This window comes from Heloderma suspectum, chromosome 1, assembly GCF_057233095.1.
Source record: "Heloderma suspectum isolate Gila_16-S chromosome 1, 16-S_ref, whole genome shotgun sequence".
Lineage (NCBI taxonomy): Eukaryota > Metazoa > Chordata > Lepidosauria > Squamata > Helodermatidae > Heloderma > Heloderma suspectum.
The window spans coordinates 344,138,371-344,155,020 of record NC_139458.1 but is presented as its reverse complement, the minus strand read 5'-3'; the positions used below and the strand labels follow the sequence as shown (position 1 = coordinate 344,155,020).

General features: G+C 43.0%; 1 protein-coding gene across 10 annotated transcripts in view; it reads right to left on the bottom strand.

The window, feature by feature from the left end:
• UTRN (utrophin) overlaps positions 1-16,650 on the bottom strand; it is a 507,208-nt gene that overhangs the window by 56,772 nt on the left and 433,786 nt on the right. For all 10 annotated transcript variants that reach the window (XM_084827754.1, XM_084827752.1, XM_084827759.1 and 7 more), the window contains 2 exons: positions 3,036-3,121; positions 11-168 (listed from right to left, as the gene is read on the bottom strand). In XM_084827754.1, coding sequence (XP_084683880.1) covers positions 11-168; positions 3,036-3,121 — 244 coding nt within the window. The remainder of the gene's footprint in view (positions 1-10; positions 169-3,035; positions 3,122-16,650) is intronic.

Below are 16,650 nucleotides of genomic sequence, written 5' to 3'. Positions count from 1 at the left end.
AAGTTATTACCTGCTGGAAACAGCTGCGGACACTGGGTTCAATATTACTGCCTCCGAAAGCAGCTACTTCACCAAGCTGCCGTGGGATCTGGATAGCATCATGAAGCAACAAGCCAAGCTGCCTCTGGTCACACATTTCTGTAGGCCCTGCTACTTCCTTAAAGAGATCTGGAATGCATGAAAGGAAAGAAAGGCTCTCGGTTTTTAGATCAACAATTTTAGAAGCAGCAATCTTCATTTCTGCATGTGCTCAAAATTTCACTTGTTTCAAGGTAATTCCCATGGCCCTGAATTCTCTCTCATACAGTAGGTACACTACAAATATTAAATTGAGCTGTTCTTAATATTATCAGGAAGGGTTATGTTTTAGATTTCCTATTGTACTTCCTGGCCCCATTCCCTATTATTTACTGTACCTCCAGAGCTCAAAATATTGTTATTACTAGGGCTTGTTTGTTTTTTTAACTCTTTGGTTTGACTTGTCTATGGTCTTCCCTTCTTAATACTCTACCCTAAAAGTGGAGAGTGAAGAGAGGGTTCAGCTATGGCCATTTAAGATTCACTTTTCCCCATAACCCACATTGTCTCCTGCTTTTCATAAATAAATATTGGCTATTAAAACTGGCATTATCTTAACTTGATGAATGTTGCTTACACATTTGCTGTGAAACTGGAACAGGATGATGTAGGAGACAAGATTCCACCCCTCCCACAAGCCAGAAGAGACGCAAGGTCAATGGTGACTACAAATTTTGTCTGCCTACAATGACCAGCTAAAATATGTGGACTCTTGGAAACCAGTGTTCATTTCTTTAAGCCTTTGTATTGGCCCCAGGCCCGTAACCAAGTCACCTGTAGTTTTAGAGGGGCCTAGAGATCCATAATGCTTGGCTTAGGTTCATTATTGGTGCAGTTTCCTTGCTAGTGGGCCTCTGAGCATGTGAGATGAGTCAAAGGTCGAAAGCGCGGCTTCGGCACATTTCATGCTAATGAAGGCTAGTATCTTATCGGGGCCTAGGATGTGCCAGAGAAGTGAGGCTATGTTTATGCCGAGTTACAGGTGGCTGTGCTGGGAAAGTTCTGATTGTTTTCCTTCTGAACAAGCACTGTTAGTCTATGCTGGGAATGAACGCTAATTAACGCTTGCTTCTGTCAGGCTGCCTCATGGCTGACATGTATAGTATAAGACCCATTGTACCCCTTGGCTCTGGGTTCAGAGCAGCTGTCTGATCCAACCATTGGGTACGCCTGTGTGCTGTAAGTACTCAACAAAGGATCTTTGTAAGCAAGCCTGGATCTGGCTTATCATTATCTCGGCACCTCCAAACCTTAGCAGCCTACAGCCAAGGCATACAGCCTTTGCTTTCAAAAAGCACTCCAACAGTGGAAGACATAACCAAAAATGTATTATGCCTACCCAGTATGCCAGAGAAGATGCAACTTGTATCAACTTGTTATTACTTATTACTTGATGATAGTACTCAGAAGATGGGGACATATAAATAGGCTTGTGAACAAGCCGTGATAAGGCACAGTTGAGATGACAGTCCACTATCAAAGAAACAAAATAGTTTGGTTGAAAACAAGCTTTTAAAATGTTGTGATAACTTTAAAAAAAATAAAATGATTTATAGTAATATTTTGTTCCATTCTGCAGATCTCACGGATTCACAACATCTGTATTAAACAGACGATTGCATGGGCACCTTTACAACAATTCCTAAACAACAGGTGGTATCTCTGCAAATTAAAAGGTTGATCTCGCTATGAAAAACAGAAAAAATCAAAAACTAGTTTGTAAAAAGGAGCACAAAGTGATCAGCTCCTGTTTTTGGGAGATGATTCATAACTAATTTGGCAACTATTGTTTGTTTTCTTTTGTATGGCTAATTGTTTATGTGTTTGTACACTGCCTTAGTATCCTGAAGGATGGTCAGAAATATTTAAATAAATAAATGCATCCTGCTGTTTTCTTTCACTTCTGCTTGATTTCTGTTGAATTTTCCATGGCTTTCAAACTTTAACTTGAGAAGTCATCCTCAAGAATTCGACTGTGACAGTTAAATGATACACAAAGTTGAAATGTATGTGTCAAAATTGGTCTCCAGGAAAAGAAACATGGGTTTATGTTTTGATCCTATCATCTGTTGGAGAATAACAGAGGACATTACTTCTCTTCTCATAGCAATACAACTGACAACTAGAAGTGTGTGTGAGTGTGTGTGGTGGCGGCCGCTTATATATGTGCATGCATGAGGGCGGGGGAAGGTAGAGAACCCTTACACACTGAAGTAAGATCTAAGGAAATGGTTTAAGCAGTTGATTCAATATCTAATCCACATTGAGCTTGGCACTGATGATCTTTGGGTACTACATTCTGACTGCACATTTTATTTGAATACTAACTTGGTTGAAACTGAAGCTGGAATATTCCTGAAGTTCAAATACTAGAGCAAAAAGGGGCTGTAAAGTCACCACAGTAGTTGCATACTGGCATATACTTTTGGGTGTTATCACACAAATGCACCTGCTCCAATCAACTCTGGTTCACTCTTTACTGCTTGCTGCTTCCATAAATTAAACATATGCATGTTCTGTTTGTGCTGTTTATCACAACAAAGAGCTAATTATTCTAAACTGTGCAGAACAAATAAAATTTCTAGCCCCTCAACCCAAACCAAACTAGAAATAACCGATAGCTCTGCTGGAATGAACACCTGTATTTCATCCTCCATGTAGGTTTCTACAATGTAATAGTCAATGACATTTGGCAAGATTATGGTTAGACATTTTGCTGGAATAAATGTAAACCATATGAGCAGTATTAAATAGGCCACCACCGCTAACATAAATTACATTAATTATGGGAAAATCAGTGTGCCAGTTAACGCTACTGGTGTTGTGCTAGAGTACTTTACGCTAGTGCAGTGTAATTTATTTTAGCAGTTCCACCCCATTCAATACTACCCTATATGTTCTCTCTCAAATTATAAGAAAAAGAGAAAGTCCCCTATAATAATGGAACTTATACTCACATCTGTACTTTTCTTCTAGAAGGCCCTTGGAAAGAGACATCAAGCCAATCTTCAGGGACTGTACTCTGATTTTTCCAGTCCGACCACTGTTATGAAAACAACATTAAAACACTTGGGAGGTGGTGGCATAGTTTAATTCAAACACCAAAAGGGATGGCCGGAACACCTGGTGTATTTCAATTCTTAGACATTAACTGGTAATCATATCAATGAATCTCCTTTGAAAGTGTTCCTCAGTACAAGCACTAAATATTTACATTCTGTATAAACATGTCATATTAATTATAATGTATTGAAGTTTAGGACTGCAGCATCACAGCATGTTCTAATACTGTAAAACACATAGTTGCACACAGCTGGGAGCCACATTACATAGCGTGAGCTAACAACTGTAGCAGACACAAGTTATACTATCTAGAAATACATTAATACTTTTCAGAACATTGCTTGCCTAGTCTGTGCTTAAAACACTTTGATGCATAGGCACAATAGGGCATAAAAACCAGACATATAAAGCAATCAGATAATGTAGAGTGTCCCTTTTACCTAAGCAGCGTGACTTCAGGCTCACCCAATCTGGTATTTATTAAAACTTGGGAAACATAATGGGCAACAAAAGATATGATTTTAAAACCATAAGGAAAATACTCCTTGAAATATATTTTAATGGGTTAAAATCCAGGAAATGGAAAGGAATCTTAGAAAGTTCAAAAAATATTTGCAATGGCATTAATAACCTCCTCTAAGCCTAAAATCTACATACAGCTGTTTGCCCAAACTTTGCTTTCATTACATATTTCTAAGGTCACAATCCTATGCATGTTTAGACAGAAAAACATCCCACAACTTCCAGCATTCCCCAGTCAGCCATGGTTGGCAGCCTAGCCCCAATATTGCATCCTCCACAATGCAGATGTGAGGGGGGCAGTGTTGTGTCTAGCTCCAGGGAACAGGTAGAACTAGTGCTGTGCCAAAACCTGTCCTCCAATTTCCTGAACATTTTCTTCCTCCAAGAAAGGGACTTCCGTTTTTCTGCCTCATCAGGGAATTTCATGATTTATTTTGAATTTATTTGGGTGGCATTTTTGAGCATACCTAATCACAGCAAGGTGGCCGAAGGTGCTGTGTGTGTGTTTTATCTTTCTGTTAAACATCTCTCCATTGCTCTGCAGCCTCCTGGGCTGGGCTGCTTACATTTCCTGATCTGAAAAGCCCTATGGGAGGAATTACCTCAAGATTTTTTCCCTGGGCTTTAATTGAAGTGCAGGAAGTCAAGGAGACAGGACACTCACACGCAGTCCTTGGCCACCTCATAAGTAAGGTAAACACAAGAACCCTGAACCCAAGCCATGAGAACTTCTCCAAAATTTTCTTCTCCTTTGGATTTCTTTTGAAAGCAATTTATTTTCTATCAAATTGAAAGAGAGCGGTTGAAAAAATGGAGGAGAAATGTTTGGCACAGCACTAGTTTAAACAGCCTATGACTCACAATGCAACCAGAGGGTCGCATGTACATCCATCTGTATGGATGTACATCAGAATTGTTCTGGATTTTCTTTTCTCGGAGGAAAACTCACACACTGCTTTCTAAACCTCCTTGAAGCTGAAGACGCAGTCTTGCATTTTAACAGAGAGGTGCTTAATAGCAAATAGCCACAAAAACTATTTATCCCAGAATTTCACTTTCTGCACCTTTTGTACCAAATGGTTGAAGTGCTCTTTATGTTTGTGAAAAGCATGACTTCCATGGGGGCAACTACTGGACTGGAAAATGTTGCGTAGTTGTCTAACCACAAGTTACGTATGAAGTGCTTTTTTATTTTTAAGGAACAGCTAATTGCAGAGGTTGCTAATATTTTATATACTGAAACCAAGAAGCATTACATAAGTAGTAATAAATCGTAACAAAAACAATTTATTAGGTTATGAGTACTTCTTTTAGGTGGGTGAAGCTATCAGCCTCTAAGAGTACAGATGCATTTAAAACAACAGCCTACTGCGTTATATCAGTATTTGAACCTCACTGGGAGAGGAGGTTTCGGACCTGTGGCCACTTACTTGTGGGGTGCCACAGGGTTCCATCCTCTCCCCAGTGCTATTTAACATCTATGTGAAGCCGCTGGGGGCTATCATCAGGAGGTTTGGGGTGCAGTGTCATCAATATGCAGATGACACGCAGCTCTGCCTCTCATTCAAATCTTCACCAAGGTTGGCCGTAGAATCCCTGTCCAAATGTCTGGAGATGGTGAGTGGCTGGATGGGGAGGAATAAGCTGGAGCTGAACCCTGACAAGACCGAGGTACTTTTGGTGGGAGACAAGAGGAGGCTGGGGGATGTTGACCTGGTGTTGAATGGGGTACAGCTACCCTTGAAAGACCAAGTCCGCAGCCTGGGGGTCATTTTGGACTCCCAGCTGTCCATGGAGGCTCAGATGTCAGCTGTGAGCCGGACACCGCTGTATCAACTCCATCTGATACGGCGGCTGCGCCCCTTCCTTCCCGACCATCTGCTCCCATCGGTAGTACATGCCCTGGTCTCCTCTCGTTTAGACTACCATAATGCGCTCTACGTGGGGTTACCCTTGAAGACGGTTCAGAAGCTGCAGCTGGTGCAGAACGCGGTGGCTCGCCTGATTAAAGGCAGCCGCCGGTGAGATCACATCATTCCAGTGCTGAAGGACTGGTTACCAGCTGTTTTCCGGGCCAAATTCAAGGTGTTGGTTTTGACCTTTAAAACCCTATATGGTTCAGCAGACAGGCTGCTTAACAAGATCAGCTTCGTATGGCCTTCTCTCTGTCCCATCAGCCAGGTCAGCTAGACTGGTGGGGACAAGGGAGAGGGCCTTTTCTGTGGTGGCCCCCACTCTGTGGAACTCCCTCCCTAGGGAACTCCGCCATGCCCCCTCTTTAATGAGCTTCTGCATGCATTAAAAACATGGTTGTTCAAGCAGGCATTTGGGGTGGGTTAGGGTATTTTAGAAAACGTATTTATTGTAGAATTTTATTGTTTTAAACTGTTTTATTATATGCTGTACATCGCCCAGAGTGGCTGGGTGACCAGCCAGATGGGCGATTAATAAATTTAATAAATAAATAAAACCCAGACCACCACTTTGTTATTGCTCTGTTCTCAAAGGCCTAGAAAGAAACTCTATTCAATGGAATTATACTGGCATATTATAGGCAAGAGTTACTGTGTACTCTTACTATGTTCTTGTTCACAGAATTCATGATTCATTGGCTTTGTCACTTCCTGCTTCCAGGGAAAATAAAACAGCTAGGATAATAAAATCTGTTATTTTGATCTCTACTTGCAAGATCCTTATATTTAAAAAATAAATAAAACATAATCAGCAATGCCATAACAATATTTGTCAGTCATAAGACAGAGGAAATTCTAGCAAAATCAAATACCTAAGATGATTAAAGACAAGAATTGCCTTTTTGTTCACAAGTCGTCTAAGGCCCACCACTTTGGGGCCTTTTTGTTCCACACATGGCCAGCCCCGCCAATTCCGTTGTGCATGCAGCCCCCACCATTTGCCCAACAGCAATTTACTGTTTCCGGGGGCAACCCAAAATGAGCAGGACCCTAGCTTCTGGAAGAGGTCAGGTCAGCGAAGCTCCCTTCTGCAAGGTCTGCCAAAATGCCCCATTTCAGAAACAAGCATTTCCAGTAGGGATGTATGGATTGTGTAAAATCTGCTCCCTCTGCATTTTGCGGATTGTCAGGCACCTTTTGTTCCATCATCCGCTCACAGCTGGAGTCGAATTCTTTTTTTGTTGGGTGGAAAAATACACAAATAATGCCATAACAGGGTTCGCAACAATTTACATAATTTACCTTAGTATGTAACACTTAGTGTGTTCCATCCCATGAAACTTTTCCCCACGTATATTTACCAGTTTCAGGAGAGAAACTTGCATATTTTCTTATGAATAAATACGCATACATTTCGGGAAAGTGAAAAAAAAGATCCGGAAGTCTATGGACACCGCGTGGCTTGAGTAGGGATGGCGGAGAATTTCTCCACGAATCTCCGGGAGGCCAAATGCCAAGGCATTCGGCCCCCCGAAATTGGTGGGGAAATTCTCCGCCGGTTCCCTGCCCCCCCCCCCGGGATGGGACTTACCATGGCCGAATGGCCCTCTCGGCGGCGGGTCCTGGCAGCGGTTTTGCGGCGTTTCGTCGGGGGCGGGGGCGGCGGCCGGTCTCCCGACCGGCTGCCACCGCCACCATTGCAAAAAAAAAAAGAAGTAAATTTTTTTTAAAAAAACCACACCCGTGATAGGCTACGTAACGATTTACGTAGCCTATCACGGCTGACTTTGGAAATCTAGCCGTGATAGGCTACGTAAATCGTTACATAGCCTATCACGGGGGTGTGTGTGTTTTACTTTTTTTTTCACAGTCGGGTAGACGGGGCGCTCCTACCCGGCCTGAATTTCGCCAGCGAGGGATGGGGCGCCTCCCCCCCGGCCTGAATTTCGGCCGGGCGAGGCGGGGAGCCTCCCCCCCCTCGCCTGAACTTCGGGGGGAGAACCGAAGCGCCTCCCCCCCACCGTGAAGCAAGCTTCGAGAACAGGTAAGGGACTTTCGTCCATCCCTAGGCTTGAGGCAGTTGGTCTGCAGTGGATTCCGCAGGTCAGATTCTTAGAAATCCATTTTAGTCCATCTTGAATTTCTCCAGCATCCCGAGTTTCCACTTGTTTCTGGTTGTGCCCAGAAGTGGTAAATCGCTGCTGTGTAATGGCGGGGGGAGGATGTGTAACAGAATTGGCAAGAATGGCCGCATGCAGCCAGTCGCCACTGGATACTACCCTAAGAGTCAACATATTCTATAGTATTCATGGCTTATGGATCTTTCTGGCTGTTTTGGAGAGAATTTAAATGTTTACCTCTGGGGATGATTTTGTTACATTATATGGAACTGTTTTTGTTAAACTATATGGAACTGTGGCCCAAACTGTACTTCTACATACGTTAAAGAAAGGAGTAGCATGGAAAGATTTAATCTTCATCTTACCAGTCTGTATCGCTGTATCTTTTAATCTGTAAAGCCTTATGTAGGCATTTGCCCGTTCGCAGGTAAAGCTAAAGTGGAGAGGTGGATGTGGCCGTATACGTCAGCCCTGCCTCCAATTTCCCAGCATGTCTGGCTGCCAGCTAGACATTCTCACGTTGAACGTGACGGTCTGAAAAGGGCTCTGTAAGCATGTTCAGCAGGACGCACTAACAGAGCTCCCATGATAAGGCTAGGTTGTTGGATTTAGATATTAAGATCACGTGTAATATTTTCCATGATTTAGGAATGGGACTGCTATCAAATATTGAATTAAAGAGTGTTAATAAATTTGGCAATACTTGCTCTTCACTGTATTTATAAATGTCATCACTAAAGCCATCCATGCCTGGGGCTTTGTGACTTTAGATTTTGGATTTCCTCATGTAATTCTCCGGTTGTTGTTTTTCTTTCAAATAGAGTTGGTGCCCCGGTGTAAATTGTTTTGGTCTAGCTGATTTCAAATACTTGGAAATTTGATCAATCTGGGGGGAGATCAAAGGGTAGAATCCCTTTTGTAAAACACTGAATAATTCATTTATTTTAAAACATATTTTATTTTATTTCCTCATTTTTCATCCCTAATTGAACGCATTCTCTGGTTATACTACTTTTTCCTAAGTAGTTTGCCAATTCTTTGGAATTTCTGTCCTAAAATTTACAAACTGTTTGGTTAACATAATGCAAGTTAATCATATTTTTTGAAATATCGTCTTTTGTAATTCATTTATCTCCCATTTAGTCTAACAATTGATTCCCCCCTTTTTTGTTTGTTGTTCCTGCACAGAGCAAAGCTATGCCCCTCAGATGGGATCTGGGGGTGCATAAGATAGTTCAGTTTCCTGGCTCTGACCTCAGAGCCAGGAAACTGTGCTCCCTTCCCCTTCATAGCCAGCATGGAGAGAAGCACACTGTCTATCTCTCTGTGCTCGGAAAATGGAACAAAGAGACAGGGAAAAGGGAGCATTCCCAGAGCAGGGAAGGGAAGAGACCAGGTCGGCTATGATATTATGTATATTATGGCCGCCGCAGCCTTCTTCCCTCCCCCTCCAAAGCACCACTGCTAGACAGGCAAAATGGCCTATCTAGCAGAAATGCAGGGCAGTGGAGAAGATTGCCTCTGCTGTCCTCCCGCCGTGCACTGGATAGTCAGCAGCTCCGAGTTTGGAGGCTGCCAGCAACCCACATAGGATTGTGCCCTTAACGTCCTGTAATGATTGTGTTTTTTTAAGCTATTGATTTTCTTTACTTCACTTGAGTGAAGAGATCGCCATGTATTCAGGAGTGCCTATTCCTGGAAAATATGAGTAGATCTGGAGATTTATCATTTCTTTTGATCTGGTTGTCTTACTTTTTGCTATGCCTCTCTCAGCTACCAAGGTCAGAATCAAATTTCCCTCTTTAAATCCATTTACAATTTGCAGATCTCTCAAAAAATTTTCCTGATTTGTATTAGGACTAGAGATAGATCCTATGGTCAATGTTTTGTGCCCATAACTTACTTTACATGTATATATCTTCCCAAGGGATCTTTTAATGTGTTTATGACCTTAAAATTAAAGTTCCTAGTTACAGCTATGAGAACCCTTCTAGATTTCGATGTGCCCTCTGCAGCATACTTTTCGCCTATCCCTGGGTATTTTATTGGTTTGTCTGCTGTGCCTCTATGATGGGTTTCCTGTAGAAGAAACACACCCAGACATTATTTTTTATCATCATATTTTGAACCCATCTTCATTTTATTACTGAACCCATACCTCTAACATTAAATGTTAAGAGCTTAAAATCTGTCATTTTGAGCTCTGTGGCTTTACTGCCCAAATAGCAGAGCTGTTCCAATTTCTGGGGTATCCACATCTCCATGGAAAACCAAGGTTCTTAGTCATGTAGAGACACTCCACAGATAGAGGAAGCTCTCTGCTTCAGACCATCATCCTCCACATGTACAGGGTGACTGATATGACGATGGAGGGGGGTGGGGCGGGACCACTCCTCTTCTCACAAGTTCTTTCAACACCGTAAGAAGGATGCCTGAAGAGAGCTTGTATCTTATGCAGTAGCATAATCCTTGAAGTGTCCCACAAACTCTTGCACAAGAGTTCATGATACAGCATTGATGCATGTTCTCCTTCTGCTCAGACTTCTTTGAATCAAAGTCCACATTACCTTTCTTTTTCTGTTGCCCACCTAAATGGCTCTCTGCAACTCCTCTCTGATACTATGTTTTCTTTCAGTTTCTTTATGCTGTTACTGTGCCCATACACCGGCCCTTATCTCTACTTCCTCTTTTCTGAGATCTGCAACAACTGTTTACAAGGATTTCAATCTCCTGGCAACTCACAAACTGATATAGGTGGACCCTAGGCAGCATGGCTACCTGGACACAAGAGTGTAATAAATTTAAAGAAGAGTATTTAGTAAAGCAATCTGCTTTTGAAATAATTCTCCAACTGGCAAGACTTAGTAGCTCTGTCGAATATGTTTTTAAGCCCCCCTCTTTCCCCATTCCTTTATAATACTGTCTACAAATATCAGGCTGGATTTGAAGAAAAGTGTGCAGAAGGGAAGCTAATTTATCTGCCCTCCTCCTCCCTGGCAGCCTCCCAGTCCCCCTAAAATACTTCCCCAAATGGTCAGGGGACCCTGCTGAATGGAGCAGGCTGTGACTCTGGGGAACTGAGGGGAATCCCCCAAAATCAGGTAGAGGCAACCTCTATGAATGGAGCTCTCACATGTGGAAGATGCCTCTGTAGCAGCCATATCGGGGATCAGACTAAGTAGCCTCATGCAGTCTCATGCTTCATGTTCTTGCTGAGCTCTTTCTCCCTTGAATATATTGTTGTAAGCTGACGAGACACAGGAATTCCTTATCTTGTCAAAGGTCATACAACTGTATATCTTGTTCTCTGCTGTTCTCTTCTGTTCTCTCCTTATCATGGCTACCCTATAACCCAGTTCTTGTATTATAAACAATAGTGCTAAGAGAAGAAATGTTGAGGACTGCAACCCCACGCGGGAGGGGGAGGAGGAGCCGTTTCATATGTGTCACAATGTCTATAAAAACAATCTGCTGATGTATTTCGGGGCTTCTGGCTCTTTGGAAATGATTCCAGCCTTAAGCCCACACGTTAAATAAAGAATCTCTTTTTCCTTCACTCCGTGGTCTCTCTGACTTTGGGTTCTGCAACATAAATGGTGCCGTGACTCGGATGTGGCAGGCTCTGAGCCAGACAGGTGGCAGTTGCCTGCTCTTGATCGCCGCACCGGGAAGACGAGCTCGGCGCATGCCTCCCTTTCTTGGCGCCACCGACCTTTTTGTCGAGTGAATGGGAGAAAGCCTGCACCGGGATCGCCCAAACGGCAGCGAGCAGCAAGAGAATCTTGGGAAGCGGAGGAAGGAACTTGAGCCCTGCCTGTATCGCAGCTGCAATTGAGTTGAAACCCACATTGGAAGCCTTCAGGAGAAAGGCAAGTATATGGGAAAAAGAGGGCCCCGCCTTTAGGGAGAAAGGCCACTGGGCAGAAAAAAAGAGGGCCCCGCCTTATGAAGAAGGTCAGTGTTGGTGGTATACGTATACAAAAGAACCTACTCCTTGAGGGTAGAAGGGGGGCCTGATCACACCCCGAGTGGGCGCCAGTACCCAGCACGCCAGTACTCAGTAGGAAGCTGAGGAAGCTGGGGAAGCCGCTTTCCGCTCTGGTAAAAAGTGGGAAAAGTGGGTGGCAGGAACATATGGATGCAGTGGAGAGATTGATGATTGTGTGAGTGGCTACTGCGGTTTCTGACACATACCGTTGACCGTCCGGGTGCCCAGGCCAGTAGCAAAGTGCGTGGTGTATAAAATCCTCTTGTGTCGGCCAGTGAGACCCCTTACTCACTGACCAATTCCCATTCCCTAATTGTGTCTGTCTTCAATTTAGGAGGGAGGCTATGGGTGGTGGGGGAAGCAAACCTTGCACCCCCTTGAGATGTATGTCAAACAAAGAAGGAAAAGGGTTTTTTTTTTTTAAAAAAAGAACAAGATCTGAGGCTGTTAATTAGAAAAATGTTGCAGGACAGTCTGGCTTTTAACAAAGCGTGGGAGCGTGGGAGTGTAAGGCCGAAGAAGTAGCTGTTAGCCTAGCGCGCCGAGAGAGGGGGGGAAGGAAAATTGCCCACAAGGTTCTGAGTTGTGCAACATCATCACCTCGCCTAATTGAGATGAAATCCCTAAGAAATGGAAACTGAAAATGAAGACCCAGAAGATGAAGGCAAAATAGAAAATAAAGGTGAAGAATTAGCCCCCAGAGCACAAGCTAGACCCCTCTTCGAGTGAAAAGTGTGCCATAAGACTGTCCCAAAGCAAAATGAAGCGGAAAGACCATGTTGAAGATCTCTGTCAAGGTAACCGTGTTTAGCGTTGAACTGTGTTAGAATTGCATAGAGCCTGTAGCTACTGACCATCAGCTATATGATTTCTGAAGAGCGTAACCATTAAGCTTTTGCCGTGGGATTCCCTGCAATGAAGAAATCTCACTGATTTGAGTGTCCAGTGTTACACTGCCTAAGCGTGTGTGCTGAAGAGACCGAGAAACCAGACAGCATGTTCCTGGCCAAGCCAAAATCACGCTACTACCATGCTCCTAAAAGCTGCAATAAACTGTGTAAGCTGGGAGACCCAACCTGATTGAGAAGAAAAGAAGATATTGGAGCAACTGTCTTAAAAAACAATGAGATCTGTGTAGCTGGCTGGCTGACGCTGTCAGTGATGTTACAACTTTAAATTAAGACTGTTTTCCTGTTTGAGACCCCAGTGAAGAAAGCTGACCCGAGTTATTTGTTGCCCGTGCCAAAGCAAGAATTTGGCTGCCCTGTACCTCATCATGTCCTGTTTTAAGCTTGGGATTTACAAATACAAACAAACTAAGAAACTTGCCTTTGAAATCCTGCAAATCACCCCACCGCCTCCCCAAAGATTAATGGCTGCCTGAAAAATGCAAGTATAAAGCGATGCCCATCACCCCCCAGCGTCCTGAGTTTCGGCACTCAGTGTTTCAGTGCTTTCGTGTACCAGGTTAGAAGAGAAAAAAAAAAGAGTAAGTTTTTAAAATGTCTGTGAGAACCTGACAGAAGTAGAATAAAATTTACAGAAGAGTTGCCCAGGTTAAAGCGTCACGGCTAAAGAGCTGAGCTGTGCCGTGCTGTTTAGACAGAGACCTTGCTAAAAAGTTAAAGGCCCTTGGCTGTCAGAAGGGGTGTAGGGCCACACTCTCCCTTTTTAAACTGATGCAAAACTGGAGAGCCTTTGCTGGAAACATCGCATCTTCATTGCCCAGAGCCTTCTCTGTTTGCCTCCATCATTGTCTGGGCTTTTTAGAGACACTCTGCACATGAACTAAAATTTTAAATTGTCAAAGACTTGCCATGGACAGTGCTGTGAAGCTTTTGATAAACTTGAACTCTCATCGCTGTGGACCGTGTGTCTGTGTTTGTAGTCAGCTCAGTGTACAGCAGGCTGAGTTTGATCCATAACTTTTAGATTTCCTTCTGCCAGAACTCATGCAGCATAGAGTTGCCGAGGCAAAAATGGTGACCTAGAACTCTTTGCGTGTGTGGGTATGCCCGTCCCTTGATTTTGATGAGCCCTGAGCTTTCAGCCAGAAGAGCAGTATGATTGCTGGATCTGCTCCATCATGCCTTACCATGCAAAAAGTGTTTTCCATTCATTGTGTTAAATTGCAGGAAAAAGTTTGTTGTGTATATTTTATGATTTCTTAGATATCATAAAATATATGTGATATTTGCAGATTAGTGTTAGTTGCAACTCCAAATGATACTAAGTGTGGTTCCCGATGGATGACAAGGAGAAAAGACAAAGGCAAGTAGAAAAGAAGGAAATAGAGAAAGTAGAAGACAGATAGAGAAGGGAGGGGGGGAAAAAGAAAGAAAAGGCAAGAGGCAAAAAAAAAAAAACATTTGTAGAAAAGAAGCGTGGCCATAGTTGCCCCCAGGGTAAATTAAAAGCAGCTGATTGTGCCTGGAGCTTATTACCTGGGGTAAAGTAGCCACAATAATGTAATAGTTCTTTAAGATGAAGAAAATGTAACTAGAAGGAGAAGAAGAGCCTATCCCAAATGTGTGTCAGTGGGACTAGTGTAAGGCAGAAAGGTTTAAGTAAGTGAGTTTAACTTGAAAAAGACAAATAAAGAGACAAGGCTGGTGCATGGAGCAAAAAATTTTATATAAAAAGTTTGAAACATGATTTGCAATACAGGCAGATCAGCAAAGAAAAAGAAAGCAAAAGAAAGAGAAAAAATTTGTCTTCCCATACTAATGAATAAAAGTGTTATCAAGCACTTTGGGAAGCAAAGTTGTTTACAGGAAGCTGTGCCTGAGAACCAAACACTTCAAGCCTATGCTGAAAATGCTTGCTAGTGTTGTGTTGCCTCATGGGTAACATGTATGGTATAAAACCCATTTAGCCCAATAGCTCGTGGTTCAGAGAAGCTGTCTGATCCAACCATTAAGTACGCCTGTGTGCTGTAAGTTACCCAATAAAGTCTCCTTGTAAGTAACCCCCCCCCCCGCTAGAATCCCAAAACACAAGTGGGGCTAGAGCGCCTCACCCAGTATCAAACCCTGCTGTTAAAAGCCGTAAAGGCAGGTATAAAGAAGTCAATTAATATGACCAAAGTGTCTAAAGTGCTGCAAGGTGCCACCGAGGCCCCAGAGCGTGCTTGGAGCGTCTTTCAAATGCCTATCGCCAGTATACCCCCCTCCCTCAACCCAGAGGCCCAAGAAGACGTGGACGAAAGAAAAAAGAAGAAGACCCGGCAGAGGCAGAAGATTCTTAAAAAAGAACCAGTGTGCCCAGTGTGGACAAGATGGACATTAGTGGCATGAATGCCCAAATAAAATAAATCAAATACACAAAGGAGAAAACCAAAGGGGCCAGAATGGGCGAAGACGGAGACAGCTTGAGAGGGGCTGTGACACTGACTTCATGATTGACACTGGAGTGGCATCAAGAGCAAGCAAACGTTAGCCTTAAACAAAAAGTCCAAACACTGAGCAAAGTTCTTCAAGCCCAGCGTCGCTTTGTCTTAGAAAATAAGCCATTCCCATCACAGAAGTTCATCCTTTCCAACCAAGAGTTAAAATATGAGTTAAAGAGGGAAAAATAACCCTTTGACTCCCAGATGGAGAAGACTGAAAACTGTCATACTTTCCACCCCCGCAGCTATGAAAGCAGCTAGAATTAAACCCTAGATACATTGGACACGAGTCAAGAGAGCGAGAGGGGGAGAGTAGACTATGAACAAAAATCCTAAAAATCCTTTGAAAGGATTTCTTTCCTTTTCAAAAATCCTTTAAAAATAATTCTAAAAAAGCAGTAAGAAGACTCAGGCTAGACCTTACTGTGGACACACCGGGAGACTGTCCCCCTGCGTACGGTCAGACCTGCAAATGGAGAATTGAAGAAGGGGACTAGACCCTACTGCAGCTTGCCAGGTGAATAGCTGCCCGGCGTACGGTCAGATCCCAAAGAAGATCAAACATGCGTGTTGTAGTGTTAGTAGTGTTGCATTGTGTTTCCTTAATAAGGTGCAAAAAGGGGGGTCTGCCCCTGGAAAGAAAAGTTTGTCCCAGTGATTTGCTGATAATTACTGGCTTCACCTGGCTAACATCACGAGAGTAAAACATTTTTGTTTGCCAAGAGGTATACCTGCAAACAGGTTTATTAGCTCTTGCCTAATACCTGTCTGTAGACATCCTGGGAAAATTCAAAAAGATACCATGTTAAGAGTTTATGGTGTAAGTTTAACTTATTCCCAAAATGCTAATTGGGGCGTGGTTGCAAAGATCCTACCCCCTACAGAGTTCACTCTACGCACCCCCATCATTGCTGAAACAAATGCTACGTGTGCACAAATGCTTAATTGTCAAAATTTTTTCCAGAAAATATAAAGCTATCCCTGGCCCCCTTCCACTGTAATAAAATTCAAAACATATCTTTTAATGATGCCCACATACTTTTGCCTCATGGATGGTTTTAGACATGTAGTTCCCGCACTTGGTCATTCATTCCTGCCAACATGTCTAATAACCACCCATGTTGCCTCAGCCGCCAATTGAACTGGTGCCAATTCTTCCCCTGTGGCCTGAGAAAATCCGTCGACGGCAGCCTCGAGCACTCCAACTAACTAAAAATTGTAATAGTCATGTGCAGTTATATTCTGACTCAGAAAAATTGGCCTTAACAATGTCACTAGTTGGGGTTCCAGGTTTAGCCTTGGCTAATGGTCTAAAGATCAACTGGTTAGCTTGCAGCTTAGCCAAAAGCATAAATGCCACCTCACGAGCATTGTCATTGTTAAATAAAGAGTTGCGTGATCTAAGAGGTGCAGTTCTAGAAAATAGAGCTTGTATAGATTACCTCTTCCTTCTTCATCATTTAAGTTGTGAGACACACCAACAGCTCAGTTGTTTTAACTTAACTGATAATGGCAATGCTGTAGATGAACAGATCAACAAGCTGCACAATATAGTAGCTAACAAAATAATAAGACAAA